This window comes from Spodoptera frugiperda, chromosome 2 (genome assembly GCF_023101765.2).
Source record: "Spodoptera frugiperda isolate SF20-4 chromosome 2, AGI-APGP_CSIRO_Sfru_2.0, whole genome shotgun sequence".
NCBI classification, from domain to species: Eukaryota; Metazoa; Arthropoda; class Insecta; order Lepidoptera; family Noctuidae; genus Spodoptera; species Spodoptera frugiperda.
In genome coordinates this window covers 10457871-10485155 of record NC_064213.1, presented here as the reverse complement: position 1 = coordinate 10485155, position 27285 = coordinate 10457871, and the positions used below count along the sequence as shown (strand labels likewise).

General features: G+C 34.9%; 1 protein-coding gene across 40 annotated transcripts; it reads left to right on the top strand.

The window, feature by feature from the left end:
* The first annotated feature begins 375 nt into the window (after window positions 1-375).
* LOC118268825 (perilipin-4) lies at window positions 376-27221 on the top strand. 40 transcript variants are annotated; one of them, XM_050702288.1, is made up of 29 exons: window positions 451-677; window positions 13806-13985; window positions 16062-16196; window positions 16411-16476; window positions 16864-16962; window positions 17038-17124; window positions 17441-17527; window positions 18278-18376; window positions 18751-18849; window positions 19159-19245; window positions 19323-19421; window positions 19497-19595; window positions 19669-19767; window positions 19852-19950; window positions 20032-20130; window positions 20216-20314; window positions 20411-20509; window positions 20999-21097; window positions 21179-21265; window positions 21349-21447; window positions 21523-21609; window positions 21701-21799; window positions 21885-21971; window positions 22201-22299; window positions 22487-22564; window positions 24138-24224; window positions 24940-25080; window positions 25532-25725; window positions 26016-27221. In XM_050702288.1, exons 1-29 carry the CDS (start codon window positions 659-661, stop codon window positions 26103-26105), a joined length of 2898 nt encoding a protein of 965 aa, XP_050558245.1. In that variant the 5' UTR covers window positions 451-658; the 3' UTR covers window positions 26106-27221. The 40 variants fall into 40 exon arrangements, with proteins under 40 accessions (XP_050558258.1, XP_050558245.1, XP_050558238.1 ...); XM_050702281.1 differs by lacking the exon at window positions 22487-22564 and adding an exon at window positions 20691-20789; XM_050702292.1 differs by lacking the exon at window positions 20411-20509 and adding an exon at window positions 17208-17306.
* Window positions 27222-27285: the final 64 nt, after the last annotated feature.

Here is a 27285-nt window from a genome sequence, read left to right as displayed (position 1 = left end):
GCAACCAGCGCGTTCCAGGTACATTTTCTCAGAAAATGTTGGTTTTTTAGCATTACTCAAGTGAGCAACTATTAGTTTACAAATGAATAAATAAATTATATTTTTATAATAAATCTATTATAAAATTATTAAATCTATTTTAATTTTGAAATCCACAAATAATACTAGTAAAATCTATGATAAATATTTTAGTTTAATGCTACCGGATGTACAATTCAAAGTAAGAATGTTGCCAGTTCTGTAATAAAAACTACCGTGTAGTAAAATAGCAAATAAATGTGAGTAACTTATTAAATATTTATATGCTTTTTATTAAATAAAAACATTATTATGGTCTATTTTTATATATTACAGGAACTATAAAAAGACTAAACATAAAGTTTCATTAAACTATCGCAAGCCACTAAACGCGTAATGTATTGACGTCATCGATAAAAATACTGTCGGTTCATATAACACTCGCATGGAAAATGTATCTTTGAGTTCGGGCGGTCAAGTCGATTTTAGTTGAGTAGAACCTTGAAAGGCATTGCAATCGCACCGCACTTCGTGAACGCGTTCCGTGAAAAATACTTGTGCAAGTTTTTCAAAATAAATCGTGATACGCAGTTTTAGCTTCAGTGTTTTAAATTGTGAGAAATAAATTAAATCAGACAAAATGTTCAGTGGAATCGCAGGTATGTAAAAAACCTATATATGAACTTGTTAATAATTTAAATTTCCAACGAATTAACAGCCAATGAAATATTTATTTTTATTCGGACTGTAAAAAGCCTTTTTGGAATTTACTAAATTTTTTAATGTAAAAAATGCAACTGTAGATTAGTCGCTATTTTTAACCGACTTCATTTATTCAAAATTAGCACTTTATATTTTATTTTCCACTTGTAGATTTTAGATATGCATATGCATGTACCTGTTATATGTTATTTTATTTTAATTAAGTAACGAGTAACAAGTATTAAGTAACTGTTACAGGTATAGGTAAGTACCTAATATTATGAAAATATTTTTAACATCTTGCCGTAGTGTCCTTGAATTAAGTAGGTATCTAGACATAATTAAACATTTAAATTGTAAAACATACCCATCGTATGCTAGTTGAGCATGAACATTAAATTAAATTATACCTACATAACATACGTATTACAATCAATTACTTCATGTAAATAATTATGCACATGGTTTCAGAATTTAATCACAATAACTATTAATGTACTATTAGACAACACATTTATTGAATGAAGGAAAACATTTATATTTTAATACCATACCAACTTAAAATAAATAATGTGTATCTAACATAGTTATGTTTTTTATTTACATTTCATGACGTTTTAAATGATGATTTTCCCATTACAAACAGACTCCATATAAATAGGTAATGTTGTTATAGTCCACTGATCAACTCACCGTAAAGTTGGGGGCTTAGGGGTCCACATATTTAGTACTTTATGTCCATTACATAATTATTCTTGAAAGGTAAACAAAAGAAGAAAATGGAAAATGGGAAGGGGAAGGGTCAGGAAAAACATTTTGGAGAAATTGTGGGGCGTTGCATCCAAAAGAAAATCTTTTGTCGCATCTTTTAAACATAAAATTATCGGTAATTTCAAATTTTCTGCAAGGAAAGATATATATCTCTGCAGATATATATCCGCAACGAAAGACCGCAATCCGCAGTAGTTAGATTCCGGATAACATTAAGTTATGTTGCCACTTGAATAACTTGAGGAAAAATCAAGAGAATACGCCTCAGTTACGGATAGGTACAGATCGGATCGGTAGTGATAAAACTATCGATCTAGAATTCTATTCATAAACTAGTTTATCTTATATTTATTCCCGATATTATTCAGTGAATAAAATGTATTTTTTACACTGTTAAATTTTTCTTAAACGCTGGCAAACTTACCTATGACCAGCCATTTAGATAACAATTTCTACATAACACACAGGCTTTTCTGATGAATTGCGTTATAAGGTGATACTCCTTTGTTTTCTTCTATTCGACCTTAACGCTTCACTGGGTTCGAGTCCTTTCTTTGTTTCAAATATTAAGGCGTAATAATAGTGCGATACCTCACATTTGGGACAAGAGACATGAACAACTCTTTTGTGCCATCTTCTGGCACACAGCACATAGGAAGTGTTACACCTTTTTACTGACACTTTGGATATTCTTTCTTTTTCTGGGCCTCGTCTTCATCTTGATCAGGGTTGAGATTATTGATCACATCCAGGTTCTACTAATTATCAGTATTGGAACTTATCCTTTATCTTACTTATCCTTTATCAATGGAACTAAAACTTCCAAAATGGAATTACCATCCAATCTTGGCGTCCTGCCTGCCTCTTCATCATCTTGATCGTGTATACACAGATGATTTACTTTCTATATTCGTCTCAACGAGAACACAGCTTCATGAATCATACCATACCTACTTAAACGTGAAGAGTCAGGATTAATGCTTCCTTAATGGATTCCTATTGAGTCATTATGTGGCAATGGCGACTGGTAGACTGATGTCATTGTTAGCTTCAAGCAATTCTAATTGTAGCGCACTAATACATTATCTTGCACGTTATTCCCCGTAGACTGGGGTTACTAGTAGGTACCTCCTATTATCGATAATTTTATTATATTTCTAATTACGAGCGTAAAATAAGCTTGACAATAAAGTAAATCTAAAAACACTGCATCACTCGGTGGCCGCACAGTTAGAAAGCTTATTAATAAAAGAAACTGGGTGCGTTTAGTGCACTTATGGCGGCAATATGGCGCCATTAGAGATACAAGACTACAAGACTCCAAATGGAAAAGTTAGTAGGTCAATACAGTCCCCCGCATCGCAAGGTTACTGCACTGAAAATATGTCGCACGTCGCGCCCGACACCGTCTAGCGAATAGTGGAAAGATTTAACACGTTAGATAATTATTATATTAATTTTCTATATTTGTGTGTGTCCAGACATAACTAGTCATTTACAAATTACCGAAAAAAAAAACATAGGATTCATTTATAAAAGAACTCACACTGAACTATTTGTTAAAGAATTAGTCACAAAGCAAAATATGAAGGTGCCATCATCGGATGTACAATTTACGCATTTTAGATAGAGCTGTTTACAACCCAGCTCATACTAAAGAGGAAATCTGAATTTGCGGAGTTCCTCATCGAAATTAGTTTCGCACGAGGAAGAACTATATCTTAAAATACCTTCGATCAACAATACCAACTAGATAACGGGTCACGTACAAAATCAAAGCCAAATGGTGTCCGCGTGAATTTATACCTATATAGCTGCATTTGTTTTTAACGTACTAAGAGAAAAGTTTTAAAACAGTTTTAAGTCTAACCTAATTTCAACCATCGCACCTAGTAATAAAGTCACAAATTTTCAAAATATTATCTTACACTTACTATCTTTCGTAACAAAAGCAATAAACCTATTCAGTCACTTAGAAATGAAAAGACATAAGTCAAATAACATTAAGTGTAAAACCAACTTTAAGGAGCAACAAATAAAGTACGATTTCCGGTCACGGCCTTGTGAGCTACAGCGTTTTGTTTCGTGTCAGTTTGCTTTGTCGAATATTACTACAGGAGGTATGGAGTCGCGTTCAACACTAAAAGAATTTATAATATGAACGTAAAAGTTTAGTTAAAATTATGTATGTTGTTATGTTAGGCACTGCTGTTTTAACCAATCGACGGCGGTTAGTATTTCCGGATATATCCGATTTATCAAAGTGATCTGAACATATGACCGAATTCTTAGCTGGCTTATAAAAGTTATCTTCTCTTTCTCTGGCGACAATCGAGACCCATTCTGCACACGTAAACGGATTGCTAGGAAAACTAAAAAAAATAGAAATAAGTAACTATCTAATGAGAGTTCAAAAAACAGACACAAAAGTAGCATTAACCTATTTAAAGGTTCTAGTAACAAATTATTTTAAATTATTACCTACAACATAAATCTACTCCATGCGTCTACTGTTCTGTTACACAAACGTTTGGCCACATATTGGCCGATCTTGGCCAAACGTTTGTAGCGGTGATTTAAAATCGGTAATTTTGTTCATAATTAAATATTATTTGTTAGTTTAAAAATTATAATATAACTTAATTTATATGTTCTTACCGAAAGTAAGACACCCCGGCCGATGAATTGCTTTTGCGGGCATTATTTTTGCAACTCTTGAATACACATTGCGGCATTGTGAAACGTGTTTACATTGGCCGTGTTACAAGTGAACTAAACAAAATAAGAGCTCACGTCTCAAGTGAGCTGTTATTTATCGAGACGTATTTTTTGCGCCGACCCGATATCTAGTTGGTATTGTTGATCGAAGTAAAATACCAATAACGATCGTTCGTAGACCTTTAAAATATCTATTTTTAGACTGTAACAGAACTAACAGGCATTAGGTACCTACTGATACAGATAACACGGAAAGTGATTAACAGCTGTTGTCTGTCATAGCTGGGATGCGTGACACGGCCGTGTTCACGATAACACGTTACTAGTGCGAGGATCATGACCCGGGGACCCTCTGCATGGTCACGCTCCGGTTGCACGGGTGCCGGGATGAATCACTAGTTATTCTCGTAAATCAGTTATTGTTGACGTGAAAACGTTTTGTTCTCAGTGGCCTTGGTGAGGGCGCGATCCCAGTTGACTACTAACTGTCTGGCCCTTTGTGTTAAAAATTATAAAATCTAGGTTGCTTTTTGTTTTTAGTAACCTTGTCAGAGATGCCAGCTGCCGTAGGTGTATCAAGGTCCAACATGATGTAAAGTAAATTGTTGTGGTTAAAATAATAGGAAGATATACGTAATTTAAATGATGAATATTCAATCAGTTCAATAGATAATATTAGAGTAGCGTGTGTGTGAGACGCAAATCAAATACTTAATTAACTTGAAAATCAAACATTATGTTGGTTAGACGCAAAAGCCAAAGTTATGTGAAGTAATATGGTAACTGCTAACTACGCAGCGAGCACGCGTCGCCCGTTCCTTACACAAAGTTGTTAATGGCGATGGCGATGGCGATTTAATTTATCGCCACAAGTCACGTACTCATTTGGTATTCGCGCCAAAACTATAAATCCAGTAATGTTAAGCTAGTGCTGCACTCTTAATAACGAGAAAAATATTACCTAATATTACGTGACCTATCACACCTCTATTGTTAATGTGGTATCTCATTCATTCATTCATCCATTCGTTCCGATTTCCGCGTGCAATTATTGTGTTGTAAAGTATTTATTTACATGATTATCATGTCCTTGTTAAAAATTTTGTTGTTTTAAATTGTAAAATCAATGTAACACGCTGCCAAAACATGTTATCAGAGTGTTCATAATAAAATAACTAAATCGATGAGCTAACTTTAGCAAAGTGTTGGTCAAAAGCAAAATTGGATACCTGTAGTATTGATCCAGAAAAGTATGGTATTGCAGAGCATGCTAGCAGACACGGTGGCGACGTGCCAGTTTTTTAAAAACTGCATCTGCAATGCGGCTCTCTTTAATACTAAGAAATCTTTTCAAAATAAACAGTTTCTTCAACGAATGAGTGGGTGACTGCAGCACAATACCTTGCCGAAAATAATGGGCGAAGGAAGGCTGTGGCATGAATATTTTTTTAGGGAACATATTATTATTACGTATATTTTATGTATTTAGATTATTTTAGATGAACCGGGATTACTACGGGAATGGGAAAACGACTCTTTAATTCAACAAAGACCTAGATAAAAGTCACATTGAAAAAATCTATAATCAACTTTGCCCGTATCCCAGTTGTGTGAGACATACCTAATTCCCTATAGTACTATAGTTACAATGAAGCAATAATGAGAGAAGCCAGCTAATATGATTGGATTGAACAAAGTCTAGTTAACAAGAAGCGGATTGACCGAGGGCATGTGCACCGAGGGAATCCTACGTGAAACTGATAAAGTATCAATACACCGCTAATAATGTGAATATGAGTTCATCTAGACTTTGGATTCTGGTTTACGTATTAGCTTGACTATGTACTTTGTAGACTAGACCGAGTACTTAGTCTACCTAGCCCAAAGAAAATCTACAAAATGTGTCTCCCAAATGATGATACTACTTTTAGCGTATTTGAAGATAGCAGTCGTAACGTCACGCCTTTTACCCTCGAAGGGGTGGGCAGGGCATATAGCAGTCGCTTTTATTAAAATGAAAATATTCATGTTTAGATTAGATTCTGTGGTGAATCGAACACTATTCTGAAATAGCCACGAATAAAATACCTACCTCGGTCTACTTTTAAAAGAGTAGTACGAGTATTGTATTACGTACATATGCTCTCTACATTCGGTGTAAGAGTACACTCTGAAATATGTTTTCAGGGTCAGTTGGAATCGAAGCAGTTATTAAATAAATTATGATTCATTCGCGCGAACTGCGGAATGGGTCGGTAGGAATGTGCTTTGTTTACGTGCCAGATACTATGGCTGTTTGATATCGGAGTTAATTTCATTTGTTAGTAAATTGCTGTTTTTCGATTCGATGGAATTATATTCTGAATTTGGTCGATTCCTGTTCAGTAAACAGCTTATACTTTCCAAGAATTCGGTGATGTTAAAAGTCAAGGTTAATAGTCCTAGTTGATGCCAATAAAAATACTGTGGTTCTTAAAAGAAATTGGGAATTTAGAAATAAGGAATGTAATTGCGTCTGCTAATAATTATGTTCGGTTTTCCTTTACCTATTTATAGACGTGATTTGATTAGCAAGTGGGGCCAAACTATTTGGGAAACAAGGCAAATATGAGTATGATTTCATTCAAATAGTTCAATAAAACGGTAAACGTGAATTGCAAATTGGAAGCTGTAAATAGTGATTAGTAGTGTAGTGTACTATTGTGTGTTGACCATTCTATTCAGGTTCGCTTCGAACAGTTATACGGAAGAATTTCCTAGCTACTTATACCTTGTCCTATCCAACCTTAGATCTCGTGTAATATTCTAGAACCGCTCTGACCAACTAACCAGTCTGAACTAACGAGGGTTTAGACAAACATCGGATATTTTAACCGTAGAATAGTTTCCTATCAGAATATAATGGGACCATCTAAGAGAATTATCTTAAACTCCTTACAATGTGCCTAATTTGTTAATTGACAATACTATGAATGTGTGAATCTTAATTGTTGTAAGAATTTCAATGTCACGTGTCTACAATATGTCCGAGTTTCAAAGTACAAAGTGATGATATCAGAGCACAATTACGACGTAGGAAATATTACTCATTGATGAAGAAACTTCTACTAATTCTTGTACTACAGTCCGTTTATTGTTGATACATTAGTGAATCGTTAGAGAATTGGTATTATAGTGATTTGAGGGGGTATACTATACTATACTTCGGCATCCCAATCCCCGATTCCCTAACATTCCTAACCCCCAAAAGGCCGGCAACGCACTTGTAACGCCTCTGGTGTTTCAAGCGTCCATGGGCGACAGCTTACTATCAGGTGATTCGTCTGGTCGTTTACCGGCTTATTCCATAAAAAAGTCAAAGTTCAAAGAACGCAGCCAACGTAGGCAGCGGTATAAATTACGTCTATCTGAATGAATTATTTCTCCGTGAGTAGGTGTCGCACAACACAGTGCCACTCTCGCGCAGCTCAATTGTAGTAATCGGTCGCTTCTGACTCTTTCCCAGTGATGAGCTGGGTCGCCATTGGTCGACTCAATCTGAATCACAACTGGATAAAATTACGCTCGAACTCAGCAGCCTACGAGTAATTTGCCCAATTTAGAGGAGGCGGAATTAAAGTGACATAAGTTGCTAAATAAATTAGTTGCTGTTGTTACGTCTTGAGTGAGACGAATGATGTTTTGATTCAAGTTTTGGACACACCAAAATTAGTTAAGAACTGGTTTTAGACCTTGAGACTTGACTACTTGATTGTCATTGTTCGTGAAACCTCTGCCTTGAGTTTATTATCACTATATATTTTGAACCAAATTGAATAAATTAGTTCTAGCTTTTTGGAAATTTTAATGCCCTCAATGTACACGTGGTGATAATATTTAATTTTAGCTTTTTAAGCCCGAAGCTATTGACTGATTAGATATGTAAAGCTTATCAAATAGACCCGGTTATATAACCGATACGACATAAAATTTATTAGATGCGATTAACATGTCTGGTTGTCAAATCCGAGATTCGTGGTCAAGGAGAGACTACATTAACTAAAAATAACTCGCATTTTAGCTCAAGATAGGTATTTGTGACGGACGTTATCATTGGAAACGCCAAAATTTAAAACAATAGATTCATCTGATATGAATGCAACAGTTTTGTAGTCATTTGAAATTCCTAAATTGGATTTTGTTTAGATATCTGAATTTCTAATGCGTAAAACCTCACACAAAGCTTTTCTTCCAGAAGGAACGACGCAATTCGTATCTCCCCCATCTTATTTATTTAAGGCGAAGTGCGGGAGCTAGGTACATTTTCACGATATCCGTGACCTCGCATTCAGCTGTAAGGGAATAGCGTCCTTTTATCCTCCCCCCGAGGGTTCCTTCTTGTTTGATTTTCAATATTACCTTGAAGTAACAAAAGGTTTGCAAATCTCACAAATTACGCATTTTTGCGTGTGTTCTGTGTGGAGTGTTTGTGCAAGTATCACAATCCGAAGCTGTGTAAAATTAGAGCTGCGTTAAACAATTCTCACTGGTTTGTTTATTGGTCTAAATGAAAGAAACGTTTAGGAAGCTGTGTTAAAGATATCAACATTACATCATTTTTAAGCTGATATTCCTGTTTTAGTTGTACTCATGTTGTACTAAACGTACTGATAGACCCGCCCACGGCAACCGCGGACGGCGATACCGAACGTGTATTTAATCACCATCTAAGCAGTAGCTAAATTAATCAATTCGAAAATCCAAATAGAATAATCGAGAAACGTGTTCTTTGTTCGAGATATTTTGATTTTTTGCTTAATAAAGATCAAGGTGGTACATGCGGTAACAGACAGTGCCGTGGTGGGTCAAGACCGTTCAAAATCACGTAACTAATCATATTTAGTTGTGATAATAGGTTCCGTTTACGTATCACATTCCTGCATAAATATTGAGAGCCCGTTGGTATTCCGTCGCGTCTCGTCGCTGAACTAGATAACGATACACCGCCCTTATCAAGTAATAGGTCACAGTTCAAATATCGTTGAATATGCATCAGCTCCCCGGTAAACAATGTCAACAAATATTCATTCGTTGTTACGAGCAACGAAAACAAATCTCGCCGGTTGCACGATGACATCATCAAGGTCAGCCAGTACCGGGGCCCGCCATTATATTAATATCCGAGGCTCCTCGTGCCTCTCTTCCTAACATATAGCAACATAAACACGAGTGAAGAGGACAGATATATAACAAGATGGTTCTTACGCAAGCTGCGCAGGAATTCTTTCTTGGCGTTTGCAGTAATTAAGCCTTTGGGCATCAACAGGAATGGCCGGTACGAAATAACATGTACAAAAACTAAATTATAAAGGATATTAAAAAATAAAGTGAACACTACCCTTGGAAAATTAGATCAATTTTGCAAAATTTTACATGTAACATAATCAGATATGTAGTTTGACGTGCCGACATAACATAGGGCGTTAAACAAAAGTTTCCGTCATCAATGTGACCGTTCTAAAACAATGTGATGTCATAATTTCCATTACAAATCCTTCTAATAATACATTATATGCACCGACTTATCTGAATGTAAATAAAAACACGTTTTTCTACTTCGATTGCTCGTTAGAGCCACCTAGAATTGTCTATCCGTACCAGACAATGGCCATTAATCGCTAACTTCATGAATCATTAAAATGCTATTATATCTAAGTATTAATAGAAATAATATTTAATCTTATTCCTATTCCTATCCCGTCACGTAATAAAGCACATAAAAATAGTGATGTGACATATTGAATGAACTACATAAATGTATCATTCGTTCTTTTGGCCCAAATAAACGATCTGAATTCAAAATCTTTGGATTAGTATCGATTTTTAATATTTTCTCTATTCGATTTTGGATTAAAATCGGTTATTAGCGACGGTTATTCGATATCATAATCTGATACTATTAATCACATAGTTACTTCTCAGGTGTAAAATTATCCTTTGTTTCAAGTGACCTTGCGGTCGATCTGTGGCCGATACTACACAATACTTACAACAGAATGATCAAGTTATAATTATTTAGTACGAGTACAATGACCGGTCGTTTATTAATTAACACACATTTAGGTTATGTATTTAGGTACCTTTTTTAATCGGTTATCGCATTGTAGCGTTATGAAATAAATGTGATAATAGGATAATAGGTTTATTCTTACAAATCAGAATAAACCTATACAACCTGTGATCAAGTCGAACCTTCAGTTTGTCAATTTTGGTCCGTAGGTAGACTTTGACTGCCAACAAATATCTGTTGAAGGCAAATCCTCCGCTAGCGCCGGTCACTTTTGCCACCCAAGGCGCTTAATGTGCTAAAAATCAGCACCTGATGTTTTTATTTTCTGTATCCCGAATGACACAAGCGAACAGATGTCTAAACTAGATTAAGCTGGAATCTAGATTTCTTTTAAAGGAAGTTTATAGTACTGGGTGGACGTTTAAATATAATTTCAAGTTATAATTTCCGAGAATTCTCAATCTCATAATGACATCACAGGCTGTAGATGGATGTGATGTCACGTTGCTTGAGACCGGATATTTATCTCAATTGGTTACAAGCTTGTATCAGCTAAAGAATCTGTAATTCATGCCTACACAGTCTGCGATAATGACAGCTAAATTAGATAGGACTCGCTCCAGAGATTTATGGCTAATACAATCTAAGAGGCTTGTAATGGCGCATGGCGCCTTAATTGTTATAAAATTGCCATTTCCTACTACTACCTATAAAGTTTTATGTTTTGGAGTGATTCTATACTATTTATAAAACGCGTAGCAATTTTTAATTTCTAATGATAACATCTGAATATCGTCATAAAAGTATAAACCATGTGACATTCAGCATTTTATACGTGGAAACTGTTAACGTGGGCGCGCTGTGTCCTAGGTCACCAATGGTGCCGCAGTGCTCATAAAACCAGTCTGGCGCAGATCGATCGATACCTGGATCTAGAATTTCAGGGCTTGCGAGGCCGAGACCTAGACTAGCAGGCGGCTAATAATATTTATTGTTTTGTTCTAGGAAATTGAAACAGTTGCTAGTGAAGTTTTTCTGCGAAACTACACGTGTAGCATTATTTATTCCGTCCATATGACATATTCCCGAGCAATGGTCCGTAGAATCAATTACTGGTGTGGGCCATTCGATCGCAGCAATATGTTATCGATCGCAGCGTCATCCTCGCGCTGTTATTGCTCCATATCGAATAGAACTTTTATGTTACTCTCAGACACATATAACTTCCAGTTTGATTATGTTATGTAACTACGGAATAATATATGCGCATAAAATATTATGTGTCTATAAAATTGTTTTGTTTCTTCTTGGTTCTACATATGCTGAACGTCTATACATAAAGTACTCGATCAGTGATAGTAGCGTTAGTGTAACAGTAGGTATTTCAGTCAGTGTGTTAAGAATTTCACACGACCTCTTATCTCATAGGATATTTTTAATCTCTGTAAACGTAAGAAACGGCCGCGAACGACCGTTTCGCGTCATCGCGGTATAATAAATATCATTTTTTCGGCTTTTCTTTTCAGCGCCTAAGTGTTCGTACTCGTAATATTGAATACGGAAAAAATTAAGAGCACATTATTCAGTAGCACTTGCAAAAAATACAATGTTGAATCTTCAATTCTGTCCGGTACATTGCTATATTATTATCACTTGAGAGCTATTTGGCCCATCAATCAGTACGAGTTACGAAAGAGCCGGGAAGGCGAGCGTGCGATGATCCCGAGTTGACCGACTCGCCACGCACTTCTCTATTTTCGTTCGGTCAATCGGTCGAGACATCGACTCACAGTATCTATTGACTTCGATTTATCAGTAGGACGTGAGACAAGAAATGTCCTCATAATATATCACCAGATACCTATCTATATGCAGCTATACTAGTTAACAAATGCAAATTCCAATTCTAAAGGAATATGAAAAGTGAAAACCTTGAATTATTGAGTATTCTTTAGATACCTATTCATTAATTTCCACCTGTCTACACTTACCTTTACTCTAGTTACAGATATCAACTTCATACTTAATCTATTAATCTGTATTAGTTTTATCTTAGAAATTAGAATCCGTAAACATAATCATCATTCTTGTATTCACCTTGAGATTATTTTGTATCATACTGAACTTCGTACCGTAGAAATTTTAAGCATTCGTAGATAAAATTACGTTATTGTACAACCTAAGTATCGTAGATGCACGTATTCAAATAATGTTCAGTCACCACACTATCACTGTGTCCGTCAAATATCAAATAACAGGTATTTTTTAGTAACCCAATATATTATTATCACAGTTCACGTCACCATTAAAGCTAGACGTAGCAGTAAAAAGCATGGATTTAGTTAATTTTTATTATAAAATTAATCATTCGAATAATTTTGTAAAAATATGAATAATTTTTAAATGTATTTCCACGCTTTCCGATAGACAAGAACCTTGGTGAGTTCTTTTATTTTGTATTAATTACTTTTCACACTTATTGCGTACCTTTGAACATTGTAAAAAGATGTCAACTACATATTTGCAACAGTTATTACTATCTGTTATAATATACTCGTTACAATATTTGATAGGTTGTAAAAACCTGAAGAATGAACATGTTAATTTTGTTATGTCATAAGATTATGATAGATGTTCTAAAATCTTCCAATGTTTACAAAAGAAGCTAAATGCTGACAGGAAATAATGTTCACAGCGAACCCACGTACCCCATGAACATGTCGGTTGCCGTGGGTGTTGCCAGGGTAAATAATTTGTACCTTTGCGAAGTGAGAATTATTATTTCTGAATTGACTGGTTATGTTAACCGGTGTTCGCGAAACGTGTTCAGTTATACGTATGTGGCTGGTGACTCCATAGCAAAGGCTGGATAAGCTCACCTTGACCGGACTAGTTCTGCTATGAAAATCAATAAAAAGGCGTCACTCCGTATCGAGCAAACCATGTGAAATATTGTTCTTTTGTTAATGTGAAGTCGATAAAATTAGTCTAATATCACACATGAAAGTTTTGAATAGGTATTGTTTTATTCTTTAGGTACTAACTGCCTATATTAATAAGATTCTCTTAAGAAAGACCCAGATCTTGTATCGTCCAGATCACAATTGAACATAGGTAACTATTTGTGATAAACAAGGAAACATATTTTACGTAGGTAGTACCTAACTATTACTATACTGAAACAAGTAATGTACCTATCTAATGCAAATTATTCTCACTATGTTTATGTATGAGGGCGTCCCTTAACCTATCATTAAAGTTTATAGCCCATGAAAATCTATTACAATATACTATCACAAAGCTATGTTATGATAGTTGATAAACACAAAATTTACGAGTAACCTATAACTCATGTTTCTCGAAACAACTGTAGGAAGGAACAATTTATTATAAATCGTATAAACGAAATATTTAAACGTAAATAGTTAGCATTTGTATAAATAATAATAGATAAAAAAACTGTTTAAAATAATAAACAATTTATTTATTTTTTAAGAACCGCCATTAAAAATAGTGATGTGCCAATACTAATCGACTAAAATTCCAGGGGCGTTCCGAAGCATCGGCGAGAAGACTGCTTCCCTTTTCGACCGCAAGAAAAAAGATGCAGAGCAAGCTGCCGTGGAGAAGGCACAGGAGGTCGCTCATGTCGTAGAAGACCAGGTCAAGAAGGCCGGTGAGATCATCGGAGGGGCTCAGCAGACCGCCACCAATGCTGCAGGCACAGGTACCTATTTTAACATAAATTATTTTGGTATCGGAAAACGAAGTGTGATTCGGATACCTAGATCTTGGTCTTTATGCAATAGGAGTAGTTAATTCAGACGTTTTGACGTGTCATAATTCAAACGCTTTATAAAACTGGAAATATCAATCTCTGACAAATCATGACATCAATAAAGTTTGACTACTTAGTCAAACACTAGTAAACAGGTTGATTCATTAGAAGTCTGAGGTTTATTCTACTAAAATGCGAAAGTTTCTTCACCTGCTGTGTAGGTACTTATCCGCTCTGAATTTGATTGAAGAGCTGTTTCCTTTCATTACGTTTCAAAATTGCAACCAGTCATGAGACAGTGAAAATATACATTTTTAAAATGATTTTTGTTCTTTTTTAGTTCCATACTTAGATTGTAGAGTTTCTATTAATAAACTCGAGCTAGCCTCTAGCCTACTTGCATTATAATTCATAACATTTCCGTCCGTTGAACCTTTGTATCTTGTCCATATTAATGGCTCCTTTCCGTAAGCATATCCTGTAATCAATTATGTTCTATATATACCTATTATACTACTGACTTACGACAGTATTACGTGGTATTACTTCTATTGGATGCAATTTTATCGTGCTCAGGTATATTTTATTACTATGAACGTCAAGTTTTAGGAAAGATTAAAAAAAATAAAAAATAAATAAGAATGAGGGATTATTTTATTTGTTCTGCTCACTTACTTTCTATAAACTTTATTTATATCATTAATTAACGTAATACAAAGTGATTGGAGCATATTCCTAACCTTACAATACTAAGGAATGTACTTTACTAGTGAGTCTAGCTCATCTGGTCGAATGTTGAATAGAGAATCTATCGAATCAAATTTTATAACGATTCTAGTCGATTTTTCTGCATCTGGAAGTTCACTAAAATAGTACCTAGTTAATAGTAGTTCTTTGTCGGACAGAAAACAAAAGAATGAGTCAGTTTTTATAGTGTTCATGTTGCAAGTACCTTATGATGATTAAAGCTAGACGACACATATTATCATCGTTATAAAAATCTACTTAGCCGACACCACATACAACCCAGAGTCTTCTAAATATTTTATTACATTCAAATGTGTTACACTATTAGTCTGGTTAGATGAGATATTAAGTATTATAAAGTGGAAGGAATATAAATTAATCTATTGCATAAGGTTTTGTTTGAATAAACCCAATTAATAATTTTATATGCTTGATATTGCATCATTACTCAGTATTCTATTTTTATTAAACTATTTAGTCATTAGTCTAAATGAGGCAAAATAATATTTAAATATGCATAGCTTTTATCTCTCTGTCTATGGAAATAAATTAACATTTATTTAGTGTATAGCGATAGAGTTATTAGTGCAACAGTATCACAACTATTAGATAAAAGATTTTTTTAAAATAATGCTCTACTCAGGTATACAAAATAAGAGAGAAAAGCTCTAAGTCCTAGTTTCCTCATGAGCAGCGTCCTCGAACGCTTTTCTCAGTTACAAACGTTATTTTCAATTAATTTAGTTCGACTCACGATAGTTATTACACATAGATAAAAGGTAGCTATATCTATCGTTTATCAACGCATACGTTTCCAACTTAGCCGCCTACTGGTTAAATTACTTATCACTCAGGTCCCATCTCTGTTATTTATTTATATGCTTGTATTTATGTTGTGATAAGAGAAAACGTAGGTCTATTAATAAGATAAGATGACCTAAGCCACATAGGTAGAGAGAATGTGATAGCAGAAGCAAATACCGGACCAGTACCCTTAGCACGAGTTTGCTTTAAGTTGAAGTAAAACAAAACATGAGCGCATTCGGCGTTCTGATTGGTCGGCGCGAATGAATCAACCAATCAAAGCGCCTAACGCGCTCTCGTTTAGATCCCATGTAAAACAAACTCGTACTAAGCCCTCTGTTATTATTTATGGGATAGTATTCTATACATATACAGACTATTATGTATTGAGTTCATTCTTGGTTATACTGCTACTGTACCTGCTAAAACATTCAAGTTTTTAAATTCTAACAAAATCCTATTGATTTTCTCTAGCCAACGACGCTAAGCACTCCGCCATCGATGCCCTGGACAAGGAGTTGTCGAAGGTCTCCCTGGCCGCTGGTGAGGCCCAGGACGCCGCCAGCAAGGCTCTCGCTGATGGCAAGAAGGTCGTTGACACAACCAAAGGTAGGTGCATCAGGTTTACATTTAATTCGATTTTAATATTTAGTCGATTTCCTGTGTAGTTAGTCGATTTTTTTATTTTAATAGTATTTTAGAGAGCAGTACTTTTTGTTGCGTATTTTTTTTTTATTTAGACTTATCGTAAAGCTTGTACTTTTCGTTTTTAGTTTTAGTAACGCTAAATTCTTCTTTTTTTTTTGCTACTTTATTTCTATAGACACATTGGCTGCAACAGCAGAGAACACGAAAAAGGCCGCAGAATCAGCATACAACACAACTAAAGGTAAGTTAAGAATGTTTAATGAGGATGAATGGATTACTTCTCAACTTCACTCTGTCTGCATGCACTAACTTTGCACTGTAGAACGTATGAGATGAAGACTGTAAAATGCGGCTAGACAAGCCGTTGACATCGGCGAAAGGTAAACAAACCTTCTTTTCATCATGCCTTCTTCGGAAACGGTGGGCGGGAAATAATTTTGGCAACGTTTTATTTTATCTGTGAACTCTTTGTTCTTTTTTTTTGGCTGGTTATTCGGAATTATAATATTAATAATTTAGTAAATTTTATTTTGTAGTTTATTTTCTATTGTTTTGAGGGAGAAATGTTTTATAATTTTTTTTGTGTTATTATTTTATGTTTGTTGTTTTTTTACAATTATTTTTTTAGATACCGTTTCAAGCACTGTTCAGAATACGGTAGATATTACACAGAGAGTTGCCCAATCGGCTATTGATACCGGGAAAACATATGCCACAACCGCTAGAGGTGGGTTTAACATGCGAACGAAGATAACCTATATTTACTTACGTACAATATTTACATTTATTTTTGTATTTTTAGATTCAGTGAATAGCACTGTAGAGAACACAAAACACGCTGCACAAACAGCTGTAGATACGGCAAAGACTTATGTAGATAGCGCCAAAGGTATTTTTCTTTTTGTTTTATTTTGTGTGTGCGTATTTTTCGTTTGTGACTAAACCCGTGTATTTTTGCTAATAACGCTTTAGATACAGCCCAAAGTACGTTCCAAATGGCATACGATGCATCTGTTGGTGCATACAGTTCGGCTTATGGCATGGGCTTGTCTTATTTTGAGAGCGCCAAAGGTATTTATTTGCTAGTTTATTTTATTTAATTTATGTTTTTTTTTGTTTATTTGTTAAATAACAATGATTTTTTTGTTATACTGTTTTACACATTCGATTATTTTACTTATTTTATTATTATTTTTACGCCTTAGATACAGTAGCAAGCACAGTAGATAGCACAAAGAAAACTGCACAAAGTACAATTGAGACTGGGAAAACCTACGTCGATTCAGCTAAAGGTAAATAAATACTTACTCGTACGAAGTTTATATTTTACACTTTATTTTTAATATTTTAATACGTTCGGCACAAAAGTCGGAATACAAAGAATACAGTGTTATAATATTTGCGTTTAGAGCTACCTACCGGTTGAAAAATACTTCAAATAGTGTTATTGTGGTTGAAAGGTAACATTTAAAAATATAATTTATGCAAGTACAATAGTTCCATATTACAAATGTCCAGAAAGAGTAGTGCCACGTGTATTTTTATATGTACGTACATCCATATAATACTATAATTTTGTACAGGCCATGTATTTTATTTTAAAATCTCCGCTACATTAATTTATCCACGTGTTTACTCTATTCGCTTTTAGTGTTATATGACATGTCATAAATGCATTGTTAGACGGAAATACATTACCGTGGCGTACTATGGCGGACCACCAATCGGCTGCAAGCGCTTGGCAACCCACACAAAAAGACACGAAATACAAATGTGTCTCTTCTCCAGAGACGGATTAAACCTAGAGAGCGTCCTAAGCAAGCACTTCATAGGCAACCCAATATTTTTTCTCTACCTTCACTCTATGGGCACCTGCGGTACACACTGCCGCATCTCTTTACTCAAGGCGACTCAGGCACTTGTCTAGTTTTTCCTAGGGATAATACGGCTTTGTTCTTTTCTAACTATAGTAAATGTATGAAACCGATATGTTTCTGATGCACAACACGCCACGATAATGTGTCTCTGACTTTACGTTGTAGATAGTGTAGCGAACACAGTGCACACAACTGTAGATGCTACCAAGAATGCTGCTGCAGCTGCCGTTGAGAAGGGCACTACTATGATTGGCACGGCCAAAGGTAGTTTTTATTGCTGAGATTGTTTAATGATCTGCAAACTTTGGAACTATTATTACAACACAACGTCACGTTTTTTATCCCCGAAGGGTTAGGCAGAAGCGCCCGGCACGTAATGCCGCTATACAAAGCACACCCACTTTTCACAATATGTGTTATAAGTTCCATGTAATAGGGGGTGAACCTATTGCCATATACTGGGCTCAATTTCAGGCTCCGTGCTACTACTGAGTAATTTTCGAAAAATCGAAAAAGCCCTGTAAAGCTATGCCCGATCCGGGAATCGAAATACCTAGTTTTTATTCCAAAGTTTGCTGAATCCCACGTTCAAATGGTGAACAGCACTATAAAGCCGCATTTTATTTTATTTATTGTAGAAACTGTAGCCAGCACAATTAGTACCACTGTAGACACAACCAAAAATGTAGCCGCTGCTGCCGTAGACAAGGGTACCACGCTCATTGGCACAGCTAAAGGTAGAATCAGAATTGTATTATTTTTTAAAATCATTCCCATTAAGTTCCTCACCAAAATATTGATGCCTTAACATAATTCAACCAACTCTGGTTAGATTACTCAACTTGAAAACTTCTATTCATTTAAAATTCAAGAAGCATTTACGATTAATTCATTACGGAGCTTAGTACAAACAAAATGGCTAAATCCGTCACTGTTTCCAAACAACGTATTACCTGTTTCATAATAATATCCATCATATCAGTTTCCTAATGTATCAAATATAGCTGCGATATGGAATTTTTGTTAATTTTCCTTGTTTACGTTAGATACGGTCGCCAGCACTGTAGACACATCTAAAAGCGTTGCAGCTGCTGCAGTAGACAAGGGCACTTCATTATTTGGCACAGCTAAAGGTAGATAGCACAATTTTGAGATTTATTATTTTTTGTGTTGGGACTCCATTTTTATTTTATATTATTTTGCTATGTAGATACCGTAGCAAGCACAGCACAGAGCACAGTAGACTCTACCAAGAACGTTGCAGCATCAGCTGTAGACCAAAGCACAACATTCATTGGTGCAGCCAAAGGTAGTTCAGTTCTGTAGTTAAATATTTTAAATAATTTATATTTTACTTTGGCTAATTTTATTTATTTATATGTAGATACGGTAGCAAGCACGGTAAACGCGACAGTAGACACAACTAAAAATGTAGCCGCAGCTGCTGTGGAGAAAGGCACTGCTGCGTTTGGCACTGCTAAAGGTAGATACACAATATTTTGTCACACATCATTATTTCACTTTAGATTGTAGCTAATATTTATCCATTCTCGTAGACACGGTAGCCAGCACAGTACAAGCCACAGTTGATACAACCAAAAACGTGGCAGCTGCTGCTGTTGAGAAGGGCACTACTGCTATTGGCACTGCTAAAGGTAGTTCATAGTTTTATAAACATACCTACATATTTCATAGTTCACTTTGTATTGTTCCTAATATCTGTTTTTCCACTCATGTAGACACAGTAGCAAACACGGTTCATGCTACAGTAGACACCACTAAAAATGTTGCTGCGTCCGCTTTTGAGAAAGGAACTACCGCGATTGGCAGCGCTAAAGGTACTTAGCACTTGATTTTTGTTCATTTTATATTCGTTTTTTATTGTAGCTAATACATTTTTTGGTTTTGCATTCGTTTAGACACAGTAGCAAACACAGTTCATGCGACAGTAGACACGACTAAAAATGTTGCCGCTGCCGTGGTTGAGAAAGGCACAACCGCCATTGGCACCGCTAAAGGTAGTTACAATTTTAGAACGCATTTACATACATTTATTGTTTGCTTTATGATGTAGCTAATATGTGATGTTGTCCATTTATGTAGACACGGTAGCAAGCACAGTTCACGCGACAGTAGACACGACTAAAAACGTAGCTGCAGCCGTTGTTGAGAAAGGCACAACCGCTATTGGCACCGCTAAAGGTATACAATCAGTAGACATTTGTGTGCCATCATTTTCTTTATGTTCGCTTTGTTTTGTGGCTAATATGTACATTTGTTTGTTGTCCATCCGTGTAGACACAGTAGCAAACACAATTCATGCGACAGTAGACACGACTAAAAATGTTGCCGCAGCCGTTGTTGAGAAGGGCACAACCGCGATTGGCACCGCTAAAGGTAGTTTTATATTAGCCATTGATTCTTTAAATTCATTTTGTACTAATTTAAGCTTACTTACAACACTTTGATACATAGTTAATTCGTTACACAATTCTACATAAGTAGCTACAATAGAAAAATATTTGTTTTATTAATTTGCACCACATTTGTGCTAATTTTTAACATTTCGTTTATTTAGAAACTGTAGCAAATACTGTACATTCTACGATAGACACGACTAAAGATGTCGCCGCTGCAGCTGTTGAGAAAGGTTCTTCCATTATTGGTAGTGCAAAAGGTACAGTGAAATAAATTCAATGCAATTACTTAAAAAAAAATCGGCTTACTCACTAACGTAGCTTAACTGTTTGAAGAGGAACTCGACTAGTTTCAAGTCATTCTAGAGACATTTAGTACGTCTCACCTTATAGAGGTCAATGCTTTTTATTTTTTGTTTTGTTGAGTTCATATTTGTTTTATTTTATTTTTTGTTTGTATTATTTTTAGACACAGTAGCAAACACAGTAACTAGTACGGTAGACACGACAAAGAATGTAGCTGCGTCAGCAGTTGAGAAGGGTTCATCTTTAATAGGAAGTGCCAAAGGTATCAAAACTAAATAAAAGTATTTTCAAGAAACAATTATGCGTATATTCTTATTATTCATGGGAGAAAATATTTTTATAGATACTGTAGCACATACTATTGATACAACGAAACAGGCGGCAGCTTCTGCGGTAGACACAGGAGTTTCATACGCTGCTAGTGCTAAAGGTAGTTAGAAATTCAAAGAAATTTTATTATTTTTGTTCATTTTTCTTTCATTTTACATTATTTTTTGTTTTTTTTTTCCGTAGACACGCTAGCAAACACTGTTCATAGCACTGTAGATACAACGAAAAGTTTGGCTTCATCGGCTGTAGATAAGGGAGCGTCTTTTGTTGGGGGTGCTAAAGGTATTTGTAACTTACAAAGAAATAATTAAACAATTTTTATCTTCTTTTATATTAAAAAATATATTTGTTTTGTAGACACAGTAGCACATACGTTTGACTCTACAAAACAAGCGGCCGCTTCTGCGGTAGACACGGGTGTGTCGTACGCCGCTAGTGCTAAAGGTAGCCAGTCACGCAATACCTACAACCTTCTACATATCAATTATATTTTTTATTTCATTTCATTATTTTACACTTTTTTTTTCTTTTGTAGACACACTTGCTAATACGGTACATAGCACAGTAGATGCTACCAAAAATGTTGCGTCATCAGCAGTAGATAAAAGCGCGGCTTTTGTAGGCAGTGCTAAAGGTATACTCAATTAGTTTTTTTTTGTATTTTTTTCCTTTTATTTTCTTTCAATTTTTTTATTTGTTTTATTATTTTCACTTCGTAGATTCGTTGGCAAGCACAGTAGACTCGGCTAAGAATGTAGCAGCTGGTGCCGTAGACACAAGCGTATCGTTTTTAGGAAATGCTAAAGGTATTGGAAAATTTGGTATATTGTGTATTTTTTAAGCTGGCAAGACATGACTCAATTACTCGACGAATCGTATTTGTCACGTAGTCACGTATGGTCGCTTTTTAAATTGTTAGAATTTCATTGGCTAAGCTAAAATGTGAGCAATGGGGTTGTGTAGCGTGGATTTTGAATTATCTGGCTTTATTTTCTTATTATTATTTTACACAATGCTTATTATATTGCCTTGTAGATACAGTATCAAGCACTGTACTCGGCACTGTTGACACGACAAAGAATGCAGCAGCTTCAGTATTTGATAAAGGAGTTAATATGGTTGGAGGTGCCAAAGGTATACACGACATGATCATTTAAAAAATAAAAAGAAAAAAAAACACAATAAAGAAAATTCTCCCTCATTTTGTTTTTAATCATTTTATTCCATTTTTTTTTTGTTTGGTAGTTGCATGATTTAGTTTGTATGCTTTTTTCTTTACCTTTTTTAATTTATCTTTTACTTTTCTGCTAACTTTCTTTAGAGACTGTAGCGCACTCGCTCTTTAACGTAACTGAGACGGGGGCGGACAAAACTGAGAGTGGCTTAGAATCGGTCGAAGGTAACTAATCTTTTAATAACTTAATTTTCCTTTTACTTTTCGCTTATCTTTTACTAATGGTGTGTGGTAATCTGTAGTCAATTCTTTTTATGTGTGTTTTCTTTCAGATTATGTAATTCTGTTATGTGTGAATTATTAATTGTAACAATTTTTCTTTCTTGTCCTAAAAGTGTGTTTAATTTTTTCATGCGTCACAGAAATTAATAAAATGACATTCACATTTTGACTCATTATTCAAAGGACTAGATATACATAGCGTACTGACATACATTCATGATTTAATTTTGATCTCGTAAGGCCGCGTTTCCATTGACGCGGAGCGGGGCGGAGAGGAGCGGTGAAGAGCGGTGAAAAGTGGTCAGTGTTTCCACTGACGCGGAGCTGGGCGGAGAGGAGCGGTGAAAAATGGTCAGCGGAGTGGAGTGAGGCGGAGCGGAGCATACTTTTGGAATCATATTGAGAGATTGACCATGTCTTAATACAATAGACCCTTTATCGATCAAATATCGCAATCGATATTTTTATTTAGAGTTCATTGTTTTTTTTTTTATATGATACTAGCGGACCCGACAGACGTTGTCCTGTCTACACGTCTTTAATTTGAAAATTTAAAACTTTTTTTAATAAGCTAAAACTTTCTGGACCTTTTTGATGAAAATTGTTATTCAAATGTTATGACAATATCTAACTAACGTCATTAATATTTGACACTGCGATGGTAGCGCCGTCTGTCGGGATCCAATGTAAAACATTCCAAAATCAACAACTACTGATAAATTAAAAATTAATCAAAAAATCATTGTCCAGCTGACAAAATTGTGAATCTAAACCATTCTCAGATCCCCTTGAACACACACAAAAAATTTCATCCAAATCGGTCCACTCGTTTAAGAGAAGTTCAGTGACATACACACTTACAGAAGAATTATATATATAAAGATATTAAACGAAATAAGATTTATATAGTTAATTTTGTCGTTAATAAACGATATTCGACATGAAAATAAAACTAAAAAAAAGTATTTTCTCAATTGAAAGTTATGATTGACTATTTGAGTAACGACTGTTTAAGAAAATTTAAAACATCAATATAACATTGATAATAAATATATTTTTTTTGATTAGTAATTTGTTTCGTAGTAGTCGATTTTAAGAAAATCGATTAATTATACACCCTCACACACGCTACTTGGACATCCCTTTTTGACCGCGCTACTCCGCACCACCCCGCTGTCCACCGCACAGCACCGCCCCGCTGTCCTCCGCACCGCATCGTCTCGCTACATATTTGTATGAATATCAACTCAGCTCTGCTCTGCCCCGCTCGTGCTGTTTCCATTGAAGCGGTGCGGAGATTTCGAGCATAGTGATTGGTCAATTCGTGCACCGCTAAGCTCTTCTCCGCCCCGCTCCGCGTCAATGGAAACGCGGCCTAACACTCATGCAAGGAGAGTGAAATGCTGATTTGTGAATTTTGTAACATAGATTTGACAAGTTACTGGATTTTCCTAACAAATTGGAATTCCTAAAAAATCTTTTATGTATTTACTCAGGTAAATAAAATTGTTTGTAGGTTTAATCCAAAACAACTTCCAAGGACCTAAAGATGTTTCTGAAAAAGCGTTCGGAGTTTGTCAAAAACGCGTTGAAGATACAACCGGTACATAGTGTGTTGTGTGACTAGTAACAAAAAATAATAATTAATTTGGTAATAATTTGTGTGTTAGAGTGATTTATTAACTTGTTTTTAATATAAAATCCACATCGGTAAATGTTCGACGCATGAGACTGCAGCTGTTGGTATCATGATTCATTATCTACACTATTTTGAAATTGAACAGCTTCAGTTTATTATCATTATTAATTTCTTTACTAAGTAATTTTTAATGTGGGTAGTTGGTTGGAGTTGCCAGCCTAATTAAGAAAACCTACCTCATAGCCAGATCGGACCTATTTTAACCTAGTGCCGAAATGATGCAAAACCTTACTTACCTGATATAAATTCGTAATTTTATCGATGTGGAGAGTAACATAACAGTGCTTTAACATAAATGAAAATAATAGTTTAACGAATCTCATTAAAAAATACAATGACTAGTCACATACAGCATATTTAATTGCATATACTTACACCTACATAGTTATGTTTTTAAATGACATCATCTAAATAGGTATTATAATATTGCAAGGACTGTGAATGTCATGTACCTATTTATTTACAAATTACGATGCGATATTGAGGAAAGAACAATCGTCGTTCAAGTTCAAGTTCATTTTATTGCATAGGTTACCGAAACAAAAAGTCGTCTAAAAATTAGCATAAAATAAAATATCAAGCAATATTCCTTTATTAAATAAAAATATTTGTTTCTCAGATACGATCAACACCACCGTGGACGCGACCAAGAAGGCAGCTGAGGAGGCTAAGGCTCAGGCCGCGAAGGCCGCTGAGGACGCCAAGGAGAAGGCCAGGCTTGCTGCCAAGGCCGCCGAAGAAGAGGCCAAGAGAGTTGCTAGTAAGTCCCACTTTAGATATTATTAGGGTTAGACTTGTTAGGTAAAAACGGTTGAAAGGAAAGGGTATAATATACTATGTACTTATGTATAAAGTTTCTTGCTTAATATGATTTGATAGAAATTTTCCACTGTAACATATTTCTGTACATAATTTTGAAACAATATTTCTTGTTTTATTCATCGGAAGTTAAAACTGCTGATAAATATTTACATTACCAACGAATTGGATGTATACAAAATTATTAAATCAGTACTAAAAGTCGAGATTGATTTACTTATATTTTTTCCGTTCAAAAGTTTAGTTTTTTGACGTTCAAAAGTGCCTTCCTGGTCTATTTGAAATAAATGATTTTGATTTTGACTTTGACTTTCCTTTCTATTGTATCTGTGTTAACTTTTAATGCACGGTAGAGTACAGCCAAGTCACTGTTCAAATATCCATAATTTCAGACGCAGCCGTAGAGGAATCTAAGAAGGCTGCTGAGAAGGCGGCTGCAGATGCCAGCAACGCCATCAACAGCACAGTGGACAACACCCTCAAGAGGGTGGAGAACGCTGCTGACGAGGGCATCAAGAACGCCAGCACCGTCGTCGACTCCAAGATCAAGGACGCTGACAAATACCTCAACGAGAAGAGGGATAATGTATGTTGTATTTAGTAATCACACATTACGGAATGGAAAATATGTATCTACGTATCACATTGTATTGAACACTATGAAAAAAATAACTGTTACTATTAGGAACTTTAATAAAAACTAAACGTACAAATCTAAATATAAGACAACATTGGTACAATATTTTCTAAATTGTCTATAGTATAGCCCCTATACTTATTAAACTCTTTGGTACAACCCCCTTCAGGCATGACGACGATCTTGCAAACAGCTTGTTTAAAAGATATTCATAATTTAACAATTTTTAACTTTTCCAGCTCCTGACAAACCTGTCGTCCGCTGTCAACGAAGCATCAACAGGCGCCTCCGGTCTCCTGAGCAAGGGCCTGACCGCCTTCCCCAAGTAGATTTCCGTCACGCCTGTACCATCATCGCTACCTTCAAGTGGGGAGTGGAAATATAACAGGACTCAATTATTACATACGAGTAACTTTAAGGCCTAAACTTTATCTATAATAGATACTGGAAAAACAATGCAAATAATGTTCTGTAATTATGAAAATAATTATCTTTCAACTTATGTAATAGGCCTAATATGATAAAAGAACTACTTTTTTCTACGATACACGAAATTTTATAGTTCGATTTCAATTTTTAATATATCTTTTATCAATTCTTAAAGTATCTTCTGACTTCTGAGTCTTGTTATCTTTCCTATCTACACATTTCGAATAGTCCATCACATTTTGTTTATACACATGCACATTGTTCGTAAGTTTTGTTTTAATTAATAGTACAATATTGTATAGTTTTTTAGTTAGTAAGTCTTACTAACATACATAAATGTTACGTGACATTGTTAAGAACAAAATAAAATATTGTATTAATATTACCTAACGATACTTTTACGACTATGCATTACTTATATTCATTGCAAATTTCTTATTAAAATTATGTACGAATTTGCATTAAATATTTTATATTTAAGTCACAAAATTGCAATCTCATGTGTACTCGTCTATATTATTTCTTAAGTTAATTTTAAGTTATTGTAAGCTCATTTTATATTTTGCATTTGAAATGCATTTCGCATACATTTGTCTCGAATTTCTATGCTTGGCTTAATACCGTCCATAATAGCCTTTTACAAATTAAAATAAGAAGTAAATTCATTGTTCCTACAATAGTACCTACCTTACCTACATACAGGCACTCTTGCGTACATTTATAAATAGTGATAATGCTTACGAAGTCTAAATATATTGATATAATATCTGTTATTTACACTACTGCTTAGCAGTCTATTTTATGATACGAATATACGGATGTTAAAATATAGTAGATATTTATTATACAAAACAGTCATATTTTTGAAATGACGCTTGAAATTGTTGCTTATATGTGTTTATCTGTTAAAATCAATTTTAATCAAATTATTATTGTTCATAGAGATACATGTTCTTATTTTCTATACCTGTTAAAATCATACTATGTGTTGTTCAATAAATACATGCGATCCATAATTCGAGTTTATTATTTTAAATACGTTACCTTATAGTATTGAATATTTTTTAATATAGATGACGA

What these genes read in the sequence shown, in the direction of transcription:
- LOC118268825 (XM_050702278.1), top strand. An exon ending in ATTATTTGGCACAGCTAAAG is followed by an intron (nt 19,246 to 19,322) that starts GTAGATAGCACA and finishes TTTGCTATGTAG; the next exon opens with ATACCGTAGCAAGCACAGCA. An exon ending in ATTCATTGGTGCAGCCAAAG is followed by an intron (nt 19,422 to 19,496) that starts GTAGTTCAGTTC and finishes ATTTATATGTAG; the next exon opens with ATACGGTAGCAAGCACGGTA.